Genomic DNA, 15,856 nt, shown 5'->3' with positions numbered 1-15,856 from the left:
ACACATTCTCCAGACTACACGCTGCTTTTCAAGTGCAAACAAAAATTAAAAGCTTAAAGAACATCACATAAAACAAACATCACCATAAAAAATAATGCGGATTAAGAGAGGCCCCAAATAAGTGGAACCTAATCAACAAAACAAACAAGGGAGTGAAATAGAACCAGAGACATGGAGATAAAGAACAAACTGACAGTGACCAGTTTGACTGACAGTGACCAGAGGGACGGGGGCGGGGGGGGCGACAGGGGAGAGAAGGGGAAGGGTCATCACGGAAAATGTATAAAGGCCCCATGGACGAAGACAACAGGGTTGGGGGAGGGCTGAATGTGGGAGGTGGGGATGGGTAGGGTGGGGGGAGGAAAAGGGGGGAAATGGGGACAACTGCAACTGAATAAAAAAATTTTAAAGATTTCAAATAAAACACTTCTGATACAACTAGTACAATTTTGAATATGTGTTTTGTCAGTTTGCAAACATTTCCACTGTTCAGTCTACGACATACAAGTAAGAAGATTAGAATCTTTAAGTTCCTATCTAGCTAGGCTTAATCATATATTAATAGCAAATATGTAAAAGTAAAGAAAAATACATACCAAAACTTTGTCCACCACAATATGCATTTCTAGATAAAGAGGAATTAGGTCTGAAACCGCTGTTTCTACCTAAAAAGAAGAAAAACAGTATTTAAAAACATAAAATCTGGGGCACCCTGCCCAAAAAATAAATGAATAAATAATAAAAATGAAAATAAAAACATATCATGGCTTTTCTGAATAAAGTTGGCAATGAACATGGGAGGGCAGGGATCTCTTCAAGATACCTACTTGGTTCCTAGGATATGCACCCAGAAGTAGAACTGGTGAACCATATAGCAGATCTGGTTTTAATTTTCCAAGGAATCTCCATCCTGTTTGCCATAGTACCTGTACCAACTCACATTCCCAGTAACAGAAGCATTCCTCTCCTCCATATTCACAACACTTGTTATTTCTTGTCCTTTTTTATAATAGCCATTCTAACAGCTGAGAGGTGATATCTCATTGTGGTTTTGATTTACATTTTTCTGATAAGTGATTCTGAGCTGTATGTGGTGGTGGGTGGTAACTAGATTTATTGCAGTGATCATTTCATAAAAATGCATATGTCAAATCTCTATGTTGTACGCTTTAACTAGCACACTTGTGTGCCAATTACATGTCAATAAACAACTGAAATAAAACAGCTGTAAGTATAAATACATTTTAAGAGTCCCAGATTCTAGACACTGAAAGCAAAAGCACAAAGACAGAGTACCCCACCCTCCATCCCTACATCCACAAAAATTCCATAAAGAAAGGTCCGAGGGAGCCTGGGCAGCACACGAACGCTGTCCACATGGTCTGGGTAATCTAAGTCACTGTAAATTACCCTCCCGAATTCTCAGACAAGGAAGAGAAATTTTAGGATTCAGTTAACAAAATTTCACTTTTAATTATATACATGTATGTGATAGCATTAAATTCTTTGGTGCTGCACCTTCATTTCACCACACATTTGATTCCTGTATTATTCTGGACATAGGATTAGATGCTATAACAGAGACAAAAATAATAGTGGGTTAAACAATACTGGAATTTTTTCTCTCTCAAAAAAGTCTGATTAGTAGTGTTCTATTGTGTAAATGTACTATAATTCTTTGATCCACTCATTTACTGATGGGCAGGTGGGGGTGAGTGGGGCAGGGGAGAGTGGGGGGGGATGGAGGCAATCGTACTTGAATAACAATTTTAAAAAGTCTGAAAATGGTGGTTTAGTCTTCTAAATTCTTCAGGAGCAAGGCTCATTCCACCTTGTTGCTCTGCCACTTATGGTATCATTATTATCCTTGTAGACTATATGATGTATCAGCATGTCCGCAATGCAGTCAGAAGGAAAGGGAAGACTAGAATTAGACTATAAACCCCCTTCCTTTACAATTCAATCCTGACATAACATATATTACATCTGCTTACATGGCATTAGCCCTAACTTTATCACATGGCCCTAGTTAAATGCAACGGAAGTTGAGAAATGTAGTTTTTTTATAAACGCCCAGAGAAAGTCTTAGGGGTTTTTTATTTAAAATGAGAAGAATGTATACTGTAAACAACTAACAATCCCATATATCTCTTAAATAAACTATGCATATTTATGCAACTTTTACTTGGTGCAAAATTACTATTGCACTCAATTTCTTTTATGAAGACCAAAACATGCAGTTATACAGGGTATACACTGAACAATTTACATGGCCGCATGTGACAATTCTGCTTATGACATTTTAATTATATCTATAATTTAATTAATGCTAACTTCTTGGTTATGGGTGCAACTTTTATAAATATTGGCTTTAATGAATACATTTCAAGAATATAGAGACAAAAACAGGAACTGAATTTTTAAATTTTGTATTGAATATGCACTAGTTAATTTTTAGAAAGTTATAAATAAGAATTAAAATAAAAGTAAAAGATAGTTGCAAACAGGAAAAGGATGTATGGGCAAAGGACACCATAAGGTTAAAAAAGGATGAGGGTGTTCTTAAGGATATTGAGCCAAAGAAAAAGAGAGAGGAAAGGACTCATGGACACGGACAACAACATGGTCATCACCGAGCAGAGGGGCAGTGGAGAGACGTGGAGGAGGCTGTGGGGAGATAAATCACGATGGACAGAGTGAAGAACTTGGCTTGTGGTGATGAACATACAAGACAGTGTACAGATGCTGCGCTGTAGAAATGTGCACCTGAAACCCGTATAATCTTGTTAACCACTGTCACACCCCAATAAATTCAATAAAAAGGGAAAAAAGAAAGTATGAGCTACAGCTATACAATAGTTGATAAATTTCTTTTTAAAATAAATAAAAGAAGAAATTGTCTTGAGAGTAGTAAAAAAGCACATGTAACTAACTTTTTCACTTACAAAAATGTTATAGTCCATTGGGTTTTGTCCTATGTCACGGTTATTTTCAGTATGAACTGCAAATTTAATGTTCTCATTCCTTAATTTATAAAGAATGTGCTGAAATTCAACTTCAGTTTCCAGAGGCTCAATTCCATAAGAAACATTTTCAAACTGCAGTATTCCTCTGTAAAGTTAAGGATAAAAAAGTTAAGTGCTTTTAGTCCATTTTTTAAAATTCTTACAGAATCTAAAAAGAAAAAAAGGAGAAAACACAGACCATGTTTGAGCTCAATATTTTGACCCAAATTCTTTATATTTTGCAGATTATTCTGAAGAAATAAAAGGTCTCCCCCAATCCAAAAAATTAATTTCCCATTTCATTTCTGTAGTTATAAAAGCAACAGAAATCATGTGACCAGTACTAGTGCAGTGAATAGCATTCACAGTAATCAAGTAATTCTATCCGGTCCTCCAAATCATTGACTTAATGAAAACAGTATAGAATTGGGTTTGCACTGCTTTAGGAAAAGATAATAAAAGGTTATATAGTGAGCAATTTTATTTACAAAAATAATATTTAGCAATTATTATGAAAAGACATTTATTAATTGTTTACACACATAGTCTGAGTAAGAAAGTTAAATATGACCTTAAAGAGTAAAATAACTTTTTAAACTATTCTTCCCAGAATCAGGTAACAACAATTCAAGTAACTACTCCCTAAAAACCAAATTTCAGATTTCCATGTAAAAGCACTGAGGAACATTGTGTGTGTGTGTGTGTGAAACAGGGATCAATGCTACAAAATGAGAGTGAAAACTTTCCTGACATAATAGAAAACTCTCTCAGTACTGAGGAGGAAACCCTAAAGTAAAGATTTTCAGATACTGGAATTATTAGAAAAATGAGTATCATATTAATAATTATTTTTTATGTAGAATTGGCTTCCTCTCTCTGAAGACGATTTTCCTTGAGAAAAAGCATGCCTTGTTTATCTTTATTTTATCTTATATCTCTAAACACTAGGCTAGAAGCTGGTACATGGTCAGTATCAAAAACATTCTATGTGATGGAAAAATAAGCCAGGTTAAATTTAGCTCCTCAAACTTGCTGTAGTCACAATGTTTAATTGTCATATCTGTAGTTAAGAAAAGACAAGATATAGAGCAAGGACACCAGAAAATCTAAACCTTTATGGAAAGAAATTCTCTGGTCAGTGAGGAAAGTGAGGAGAAGTAAAAGAAATGGCAGAGTATAACTGAACAATCTCCACATGGGAATTTTCTTCCAATTTCACTTAGTAGCAACATAAGAAACTCAACACAGCCCAATATCATAACCATGATGTTCACATATCAACAGTAAAAACTATATAACCTCAGTCCCAAGCATGTGCTTAGTGTGACAATAGAATTCGGATATCCTTCGACAGATCCTTGGTAGTAGCATTGAGTCTAGGAAAGAAAAAATGTAATCTGGTTACTTAGAAATTGCCAAAACTTTCTATTGATTTCTTATTTGATAGAATTTTTTTAAATATTGTTCCAGACTACACAGTTCATATCAGTAGGACTAAAGCAACATTAAGAAAACAGTCTCCCCACATTTGTCACTTTCACTATACTAACTACTCTTATTAATATTTGGGATTATTATTTTACACCCTGCTTCCAAACTGAATCCCATATTTTAAAATATATTTTATCAATTATACTATTTCAGTTGTCCCATTTTCTGCCTTTTGTTTCCCCTCCACCCTGTGCACCCCCTCCCACCCACATTCCACCCCCTCCCTGTTAGTTCACATCCATGGGTCGTACATATGAGTTATTTGGCTTCTACATTTCCTATACTTTTCTTAACCTACCCCTCTCTATCTTCTACCTAACATTTATGCTACTTATTCTCTGCACCTTTTCCTCCTCTCTCCCCACTCACTCCCCTGCTGATAGCCCTCCATGTGATCTCCATTTCTGTGGTTCTCTTCCTATTCTAGTTTTTCGCTTAGTTTGTTTTTGTTTTAGATTTGGTTGTTGATAATGATTGTGAGTTTGTTGTCATTTTAGTGTTCATATATTTTATCCCCTTTTTGTTAGATAAGTCCCTTTAACATTTCATATAATAATGGCCTGGTGATGATGAACTCCTTTAATGTGACTTTATCTGGGAAGCACTTTATCTGCCCTTCCATTCTAAATGAAAGCTTTGCTGGAATAGAGCAATCTTGGATGTAGGTTCTTGCCTTTCATGACTTAGAGTATTTCTTTCCAGCCCCTCCTTGCCGGCAAGGTCTCTTTTGAGAAATCAGCTGATAGTCTTATGGGAACTCCTTTGTAGGTAACTGTCTCCTTTTCTCTGGCTGCTTTTAAGATTCTCTCCTTCATTTTAATCTTGGGTAATGTAATTATGATGTGCCTTGGTGTGTTCCTCCTTGGGTCCAACTTCTTTGGGATTCTCTGAGCTTCCTGGAAGTCTATTTCCTTTGCCAGATTGGGGGAGTTCTCCTTTATTACTTGTTCAAATAACTTTTCCACTTGTTACTCTTACTCTTCTCCTTCTGGTACCTCTATAATTCAGATATTGGGATGTTTAAAGATGTCCTGGAGGTTCTTAAGCCTTTCTTCGTTTTTTTTGAATTCTTGTTTCTTCATTCTGTTCTGGTTAAATGTTTCTTTCTTCCTTCTGGTCCACACCATTAATCTGAGTCCCAGTTTCCTTCCCGTCACTGTTGGTTCTCTGTACATTTTCCTTTATTTCACTTAGCATAGCCTTCATTTTTTCATCTAATTTGCGACCATACTTAACCAATTCTGTGAGCATCCTGATTACCAGTGTTTTGAACTATGCACCTGATGGGTTGGCTATCTCTTCATTGCTTAGTTGTATTTTTTCTCGAGTTTTGATCTGTTTTTTCACTGGGGCCATTTTTTTTGTCTGGGTGCACCTGTTATGTAGTGAGGGACAGAGCCTTAGGTGTTCACCAGTGTGGGGTAACCCATGTCACTGTGTTGTGGTGCTGTATGTAGGGAAGGGGTCTGAGAGGGAACAATAGCACTTGCTCTAATCTATGCCAGATTTCAGTCACTTTCTGTGCTTCCCATAATCAAATTGGGCCCTTCTGGTGCTGATTCTCAGGTGGGTGGGTTTGTGTATATTCTAGGACCCTGTGGGTCTCTCCAAGGAACTCTCCTGTGAGGCTGGGAGTTTCTCCCGCTGCCACTGCAACCCTGACAGATATTTTCAATCAGAGGTTTTGAGGCTTTATTTACCCAAACTGGAACCCTGGGTTGCACAGTCTGTCTCAGTCCCCAGTTGTTCTTCCTTGTTTATCTGCACACAAATGTGGGCCACCCAGTCTGCCAGCTGCCACCTTGCCTCAAGTCCTCTCCACCTGGCTGCCAGTCTCCGCCCCCACTGCTGGTCTGGATGAATATTTCTTCTTTAACTCCTTGGTTGTTGGACTTCCATTCAGTTCGATTTTCTGTAAGTTCTGGTTTTTCTCTGTTTTTAAATTTGTTGTTGGCCTTCCTTTGGTTGTGTGAGGAGACACAGTGTGTCTACCTACACCTCCATCTTGGCCGGAAGTCAATCTCATATTTTTGATAAAATTATTTTCCCTTGTATAAGTGTAGGTCATCAATTCAAAGACAAAGACTGTTTTGCTTAGCATGATATCCTACAGTTCCATCCATGCTGTCATAAAAGGGAGGAGTTCCTTCTTTATTTCTTTTTTTAAAATTTATTTAATTATTTTTAAGTACAGTATTCTGTCTATTACTCCCATCCCATCCCACCCCCCGTGTTCCTTCTTTATTTCTGCTATGCAGTGTTCTACTTCATTGTGTAAATGTAACACAATTTTTTTATCCATAATGAACAAAATAAAACCACAGGCATGGAAACATGGAACAGACTGAAAGTGACCAGAGGGGAGGGGGAGGGGGTAATGATGGAAACAACAGGAAGGGATCAGACAAAGACAAAGAACATGTATGAATGACCCACAGACATGGACAACAGTGTGGGGATTGACTGTGGGAGCAGGGGGTGGGATGGGCAGAGGAGAGCAAAGGGGTAAAAGTTGGGACAACTGTAATAGAATAACAGTAAAAAATTATCTAAAAAATAAATAAATAAACATACACTTCTGTCAGAAACTGACAAATAAAGCATTCAGAATCTATACCATAAAGGACACATGGACAACAACCAAGGGGGGTGGAAATGGGAGGGAAGTGGGGAGCATTAGGGGGTGGGCTGGGATGGGAGTAAAAGACAGAAAACTGTACTTGAACAATAGTTAAATCAAAAAATGGGGAAAAAAGAATCCATACCAAATTTGAACAGTATGTTAATAACCTAATATAGATAGAACACAATACTTTAAAACTGTAGAATACACTTTCTTTTTAAAGAACATGAAACATTTACAAAAATAAAACCATATTCTGGCCATGGAGCACAAGAATAAATTTTAAATTATTGAAATCACACAAAGTTTGGTCTCTGACCACAGTACAATTACGCTAGATATACAAGATCCAGTAGTGCTATAACTTTTGATAGAAATCAGTGTAAGATTTGTTAACACACTACTCAAATTAGGGGAGGAAAGAAGAAGTAAGAAATTGATGGTCCTGACCAATACAAATGAAGTAACATGGTGCCCAATATAATATTTCAATAATTTTTATTATATGCTAATTATGAGCCAGGCATTTTTCTATGCATTGGGGATACGTCAGTGAATAAAATGGACCAAAACCCTACCTGGTGAGAACCATACTGCACCAGAGAATCAAAAAGTAGAGTAAGTGGATAAAATAAATGGCAGAAATTATATTTGTAACCATTATGGGGAAAAACAAAACAGGTAAGAGAGTACTAAGTATAAAAATGCAATATAAAATAGGGGTTAGTCAAGGACTAATGTGATTTTGAGCAAAGACCTGAAGAAAATGAAGGAGAAAAACATGTGGTATTTTGGAAAAGAATAAACACCTGGATCAGAAGCAATAGAAAGTACAAAATACTTGAAAAGAAAACATGTCTCGTATGTCCGAAGAACAGCAAGGAGAGAAATGTGATTGGAACAGGTAAGTAAGGTGGAAAATGACAGGAAATGAGGTCAGACAGGTGAAGCAGACCAGACTGTAAAGGCTGTAGGACACTGAAATGATTTTGGTTTTCACTTTGTGAGCAACAGGTGGTCATCCCATGGAGGGTTCTGAGCAGAGAAGTGACAGGGTCCAGCTAGATTTTAATAGGATTGATCTGGCTGCTGTGTTGAGAATTGACTGAGAAGATGGGCCGGATTTGGAAGCAGAAAGATTATTCAACAAGCTCTGGCAATAATCCAATTAAATACGACGTTTACTTGGAAAAGAGAGGTATCAGTGGATGGAGACAGAGGAAGAGTGTGGCTTATGGATATACAATACTGTAATTTAAAGGGGCAATTCAATACAATTTCTTCATGGATGGGATAGGGCAGCAATTCTCAACCCTTTTCATCTCATGGCACACAAACTAATCACTAAAATTCTGCAGCACACCAAAAATATATATATATTTTTTTTCCTAATCTGACAAAAATAGGTATAATTTGATTCACACCAGATGGCTATCATTGTGTTGGCCATGGTCATTTTTTTTATTTGACAATCTAAGGGAAAAGGTCAGTGTCCATGACTAAATAACCAGGTAATGCATGTTGTAAAAATTCTTGCAGCACGTCAGTTGAAAATCACTGATATGGGGGGATGGGAGGGGTAGGGAGAAAAGTTTTCAATCTATGATTTTATGTCCAGTAATATTTGTATTTGCTTGTATTATGTTTTAATTTACATTCATTAATTCAACAAACAATAAATAAACTAATTAATTAACAAAATGATACCTATATTCTAAGCAGAATAGGAGGTGCTAAGTCAATCCAATTTGTCTTTAGTTTACCAAGACTTCAGGAAAACCTAATAATGGGAGAAATTAGGTTTAAAAAGTGGATCCCTTAAATATATCAATCCCCTGTGAAGACAGTCTTCTGTAAAGGAAGCATTTATTCAATGTAAAAAAAAGTTTTAAAATTTTTCTAAAATATAGAACTTAAATCTTACCTTAATATTTGAAGACTGAGAATTCACAGATCCTTGATTATACAAATAAACCATAAAATTATCAGCTAAAAAATGTCTGAATGTAAAAAAAGAGAGAGAATTTAAAAAGTCATTCTTTTTGAAACGTAAATCAGAGGCCAGCAAGCTAACAGCCTCAGGCCAAATCTGACCTACTCTGTTTTTGTAAATAAAGTTTTATGGGAACATAGCCACAACCATTGACTTATGTGTATGGTCAATGGCTGCCTTCCTGCTACAGAGGCGGAAATGAATCACTTTGACAGAGACTTATGGCCCCTGAAGCCAAAAATATTTACTATGTGGACTTCTAAAGAAAAGGTTTGCCAGCCTCTGATAAAGGTTTTTTCTTTTGGTATACATGTAATTTTTATTCAAAGAAATACACGTTTATTCAAAATACTTTTCCTATCTTAATGGATTCCTTTAAAGAAAATAAGGAAAAGAGACTACAAGATATAGGATTATGAGAACTGTCTATTCTTTCACTTCTAAATTTTACTACCATGCATACATATCTCCTTTGTAATGAAGTAAAAGAGTATTGTGTAAAAGTCATATTGATCTGAACACAGGTGCTAAAACTAGTCCAAGTTCAACTTTCTCTGTTTGTCAAATAAAAAAAATGACCATGGCCAACACAATGATAGCCATCTGGTGTGAATCAAATTATACCTATTTTTGTCAGATTAGCAAAAAATATATATATTTTTTTGGTGTGCTGCAGAATTTTAGTGATTAGTTTGTGTGCCATGAGATGAAGACGGTTGAGATGATATCCTATTTTAGTTAGGCTTCCTCACCCCGTGCCCACTCCTCCATCTGATGTAACAAAGCCAGACCACCCAGACTGAGCTCTGCTGGGACTCCTCCACTGCAACTGATCTCATGTAGGTTAATCACCTCACGGCCCTGTAGCTGTCAAACCCAAAAGGCACTTTGAGGGCAAGGAAAACTGCTCTAATGCACTTCACATTGTTGACCACATTCTCCTTCCTTAAATCATCTTTTTTAAAAAATATTTTATTTATTTATTTTTAGAGGGGAAGAGAAGGAGAGAGGAAGAGAAACATCAATGTATGGTTGCTTCTCCTGCATCCCCTGCTGGGAACTGGCCCCTGCCGGGAACTGGCCTGCAACCCAGGCATGTGCCCTGATTGGGAATCGAACCGCGATCGTTTGGTTCGTAGGCCTGCGCTCAACCCACTGAGCTACACCAGCCAGGGCTCCTTCCTTAAATCATCTTATCCTCAACTTCAGTCCTATCATTTCCTCTTTGTTTTCCTCTTATCTTTCTACTTCTGCAAATCGCTTTGTTGGATCCTTGCTTCTTCCCTTAAATGTTTCTATGGCATTCATTTGTGGGTTGTTTTTCCTTTTCACTTTTAATACCCCCACCTCTGTAGACTTATCATGTTCATTTTTGGTGCTTCATTTATACCTACATAAAAAGATGGCTTTAAACCCCACGCCTCTCTTCCACGTTCTAAACTAAATCTACTTGCCAACTAGACATTACTCCTGGGATATCCCACTAGCACTTGGTCTGCACCCTCTCCAAAAATGAGCCCACCCTTTCCTTGACTCAGATCTGTCCCCTTCTCCTTCACTGCCACACTAAATCTCTGCCACCACTCCCTGTATCCAATCTGATAGCTAATCTTTCTCCTGCCACTTCTGTATTTCTCAAAAAAAAAAAAATCACTACCTCTACACAATCGTAGTTCTGCTTCTCACGATTTCTCACACAAGTTATTTGCAATAACATAATTCGTATTATGCTGTCACAGGCATTATGTAGATAATTTCCCAAATTAATAGCACTTCATCTACACAAGCTCTATCCATACCCCATGCTTCAGTCCCTCTCACTTTCCCTCCTAAACACTGGAAAAGTTATTTGTGTTTTTGTTCACCACATTCTTCTTCCTTCCTGTCCACAGGAATAAGTTAACTCTTCTCTAATTCGACTCTAACTCTTCTTTTACTCATTGCTTTCTGTAAAAGCATTGTGTTGACCTTTCTTCTTTCACTGCCCAAGGTTTTTGGAAAGTTGTTTACACTTACTATTTTTGGCTTCTCACAATTAGCCTCTCCTTAATTCCATGTTGTCTAGCTTTACACCCAAAATTTAACCGAAACTGTCCTCTTGAAAGTCACAAATTACTTGCAGCCAGCTTTTCACAACTGGGTTCCCATTAGAGAATTAAATCTTACAAAAAGTAACTATAATTACTTTCCTAATTCTCTGAAAGATGATACATAGCTAGTACTGCTTTCCATAGATTGTTCACTAGCTCCCACTCAGTGTATGATCTAATTTCTGTGTTAAAGCCCTTATTGAATATCCCTGATTGTGGGCCTGCTTACCGGGTCAAATTTTAACCAACATGATCAGTTACAGACTTAGTTCTTATTTTGATATTTTCCCTTGATTATACAGAGTGAGGCAAAAGTAGGTTTATAGTTGTTCATAGATTTCTATGCTATACTGTCAGCCCACCTTTGCCCTCACCCTGTAAGGTCCTGTTGGTTCCCCCACACTAAGATCATAGAGATTAATGTTCAGGTAGTAAGTCCCTATTTTTTCTATTCCTAATGCCCCTATTCACAAAAGAGCACTTGAGGCATTAGGACCAAAATTTTAATTAATTCACAGTACAGCGTCTGTTTATCTGTGACAACTAAAAGTTGTAATAACAACTACATTTATCATTTTAGTAGTCCATTTTCATTATAAGTAAACAAATTCATATAAATTAAATGAAATCCAAAACTAAAGAAAAAAATTACCTTTGCCTCAGGTGCACAATGTATGGTTTCTCATCGATTGGAATAATATAGGATATCTGTTTGTAGGAAATCCAGAAAAACAGGGAGTGAACACAAATATGATTGAATAAGCTGAACTACAATTTTATGTTACTCCCTCTAAGCAATGCTTAAAATGTCTTGATGAAAACATCTCATTCTGTGTTATTTAAAATCTGCAACATATCACAAATTCTAAAGACCAAAGGCAGCTGAATGTTTTTTTAAAAAATAAGGGCAACGCCAGCATCCTGAGGTTTTGGTTACATAGATGTATTTGGTTACCAGTAGGTTTGTGAAATCAGTTCTTTGTATGGGGGAAAGTCCTTTGTCACATACCTAGATCTTTTCAGAAGTGTTGGAAATTGACAGCTTCGGGTACTCTAAGCCTAGATTGATATTTGTCACACCCCAGATAAAATGCAGACTATTTTATAGTTGTACTTTAAAAGTGGTGGTTAAATGGAACTGTTCAAGCCTTTTTATAGTTGTGATGCACAACGTAACTTAAATATGAGCTTCTATCAAATAATCCTTCAGTAAAATGCAAATTCTTTACTGCCCACGATGAGCAAAAATGAGTATTTATCATTGGACTTACTTGAATAATTAGAACGAGTTTCAATGCCCTCATCTTAACAGTCCAACCGGCCATCACCTCCAGTGCCATTTTCACCCTTTTAGAGTGAGTCACATGCAGGGAATGTGAACGTCAGGGCAGTTTATTACCCAGGCTGCCTTACCCTCAATCTGCTCACAGACGACTATTTACTAGTGATTTTTTTCTTAAGAGACATGAGATAGGAAAATGAAGTGTTTGCTCTTTATTTACTAAATGATTGTAAACTCACGTTTTTCATCAAAATAAAATTCCATTGTTTTAATGTTTAAAAAAATCTTAGCATGTATCTATTACATAATACATTCTATTTCCACAAAAGTAAGCCCAGGAAGGGATTTACACGGTATTAGAAGTCTACTCATAACTGAATTTCAAGCTCTTCAGAAAGAGAAGCCCACGTGCTGTGCGGTGATGTCCGCTCAGGTGGCCTCCTCGGGATGACAATATCTACGTCAGTGAAGCACAGTAGGCACAGAAATTATTTTAACCCTTTCCTGAAAGGTATTGCCTGTATTTTTCAACAGAAAATTCTTGAACAAAATTTGTTATTCTTTGTGACTCTGTCACCACTATTCTCAAGTTAAAACATGGATGGCAGTAAGTTCTAATGTCAGTAGGTCAGTGAACCTGAGCGATGAGATTTTTCTCCAACAAAAGATAACATGTGAAAAACAAGAGTTGAAGTATCATAGAAAAAAAAACCTAGCTGAAAAATATAAAAAACAAGAGACACAGATACCAGAACACAGAAAAAGGTAAGCCTTCCAGGAACTACGACAATAAAAAGCAACCAAAAGACTATACAAATCAAAAACCACGATACAATAAGGCAGACTGTTAAAGGTTCTAATAAGTGGTCCAAAAAGGAGCAGGAAGGTTAACATCACCAGTGATAAGTCAGGTTGATGTCAGGCACCCCCTGCTGTGCCTGCTGGAATGAGCAGGGCACTTTGTCTCTGTCGTAATCTTCTCTAAAACTCATAACCCCAGCCTGACCATAAGAAATCCAGATTGAAGGGTTTTGTACAAAATAACTTTCAAGATCATGAAAAATAAGAAAGACCAAGAAAAAGGGCAAAGGAGACCAGAGTTACATGATGACTAACTGAACTGCAATGCCCTGAATGGAATCCTAGAACCGAAAAAGCACATTGGTGGAAAACCTGGTGAAATCAAAATAAAGCGAATAGTACTGCACTAATGTTAATTTCTTAGTTTTGACAAATGTATCAACACAGTTATAAAAGATGGTAACTTTAGGAGAAAGTGAGCGAACATGTATGGGAACTCTCTGTAGCATCTTTGTAATGTTTCTGTAAATCTACAATTATTCCAAAATTCTTTGTTTCTTTTTTAAAATCAAAACCAGAGATGGATTGAAGAAAGAAGTAAAATGTGTCTGTGGCAGCTAGAGGGCGGGCCTGATTGGGTGACTAGATCCTCATCTCTTGGCGTTCTAGGCCGCCAGTTACTCACCAGGCCGTTCCTGCTATACATTCTCATTTACAGTTAAAACTCGCCTGGGGGTTGTAAGAAAAGCCCCAGTGGATCACCTGAACACCAAATCCTCGCCTCCGTGCCTTCCCTAATTCAGCAGCGCCCCAAGTCCTCATGATGTCACAGTAAATCATCCTGCCAATACAGCGATTTCATTCCTTTTCTTTTTCTTGCTGTTCTGTGACACAGAGCCAAAACAACCACAAGGCAGCTGTAGCTTTAAGTTTAGAGGGAGGTTTACTATGTTCCCTGGTAGAAGCATCTAAGATCCAGAACCCTTATACCCTCAGCACATACGGTTGGAAGAAATGGATCAAATACAGTCTAGTTGTTCACTGAAAGCAACAGTGAAGAAGAGCGCTTCCACCACTTCGTGGTCCTTGAATAACATCTACTTGTCTCATGTATAGACTATACTCCAGTATGTCATTCCTTGCAACTCCTACTTCCAAGCTGGAGTTTAACTGCATTTAAGGGGCCGATCCTTTACTTTATCAGACTGGCTCCTCCCAGATGATGACTTAGGTAACAGGGATCAGTGGGTCCCATGGTCATTTACCCACTACCACATTTTATTTACCATGAAGCAGAGCCCTTGATCTTATCCCAGGTCAACAGATCACGCATACAGTGAAATGGTGGGAAACAGTGCTGGCCAATACACTGCAGAGAGTGATGCTGGCCTAGTCACTGTGGACACATATGCCCATGCCCAGACATATGTGTCAGGAATAGGAAGCACAAAGCCTGGCTCCTTCCAGGGTGGAAAGAGTCTAATACAATCAACATGATAACAAACAAACAGTGCCGTTATCAGCGGGGGCTGAGCATCAATCTCTGCTCCTAATAGATCAGACATTCAGAAGTGGCAGTAATCGCCGCTTTGGTGAAGGAGAGCCCAAGCTGTTGGGCGCGTGCGTAGCCTTCTTCTCTGCCTCCACAGCTACCTCATTTGTCCGTCCGTGCGAGCACTGGGGCAACCGAGGACAGAGGCTGACTTTCCCCTAATGGATGGACCTTCCACCCACTCGCTGGTCTTATGGCTCTTCCACAGTAGGTGCTCTCTGGTGTGTATTCACACATAACACAAGATCTCTACAATTTTTACCAACTGTCCTAAGTCCAGTCACATGCCTCTCCCCCGCAATCCCTCAATCTGATCTTCCAATCGTGTTCTTTCTAGGGCCTGACAAAACAGGCAAACCATGCACCACAGCCCCTGAGTCCCTGCACGTTTTTTGCTTTGGCCTACTTCCTTCTCACTACAAAGTGGATTATCAGGTGCACCCCCTGAGGCCTTCCCACTGAGAGGATTTCCCCTTCCACAGTCTGTAAGGGCCAACACTGACTAGAGGGGTAGAGACACAAGAATCCAGTTTTTGTTCATACCAATATACCAGCTACTTCATTAATGAACAAAGTTCAGTTTATATTTTCTTCTTTCATTACATACTTACAGGGACCCCTCACGAGTCCACAGGTATGAGCTAAGAGAGGTATTTATGCCACAACAGTGGATGACATAGGATCTGCCTAGTCATGCAACTTACTGGTGCCCTGCAGACCTACTCAGTCCCAGCCTCAGATGTACTGCCATCGGGCCCAGTCAATTTTGTGACCTGGTGAATCTAATAGCATGTGTCTAGGACGGATAGTTCAGGTTGCACAGTCATTACTATCTCGTGGTCATAATCCACAGTATTTTTCAAAAAACAAGCAACATACCAGGAGCTGCTTTTTGAATGATACCTATTTCTTTGATGAAGACAATATAGCCTTGCTCCATAAACCCTAAATTCTGCACCAGAGCTCTCCTACTGGGGCTTGCCTGAGACTCTGCATAGCATCTATTTATACCATAAATA

The 15,856-nt window shown here is 38.0% G+C and overlaps 1 protein-coding gene across 1 annotated transcript in view; it reads right to left on the bottom strand.

Moving 5' to 3' along the window:
- The window catches only part of ADAM32 (ADAM metallopeptidase domain 32), a 72,798-nt gene extending 58,673 nt beyond the window's left edge, over positions 1-14,125 (bottom strand). The window contains exons 1-7 of the mRNA XM_037061613.1: positions 14,002-14,125; positions 12,470-12,506; positions 11,855-11,926; positions 9,044-9,119; positions 4,305-4,381; positions 2,934-3,111; positions 597-665 (exon numbers count right to left, since the gene is read on the bottom strand). Of these exons, the coding sequence (XP_036917508.1) occupies positions 597-665; positions 2,934-3,111; positions 4,305-4,381; positions 9,044-9,119; positions 11,855-11,926; positions 12,470-12,506; positions 14,002-14,125 (633 nt within the window). The remainder of the gene's footprint in view (positions 1-596; positions 666-2,933; positions 3,112-4,304; positions 4,382-9,043; positions 9,120-11,854; positions 11,927-12,469; positions 12,507-14,001) is intronic.
- Between the last annotated feature and the right edge of the window lie 1,731 nt (positions 14,126-15,856).

This window comes from Sturnira hondurensis, unplaced genomic scaffold (assembly GCF_014824575.4).
Source record: "Sturnira hondurensis isolate 20B ecotype Veracruz unplaced genomic scaffold, ASM1482457v3 Scaffold0013414, whole genome shotgun sequence".
Classification (NCBI taxonomy): domain Eukaryota; kingdom Metazoa; phylum Chordata; class Mammalia; order Chiroptera; family Phyllostomidae; genus Sturnira; species Sturnira hondurensis.
Note: the sequence above shows the minus strand (reverse complement) of the source record. Positions and strands in the feature narration are given on the sequence as shown.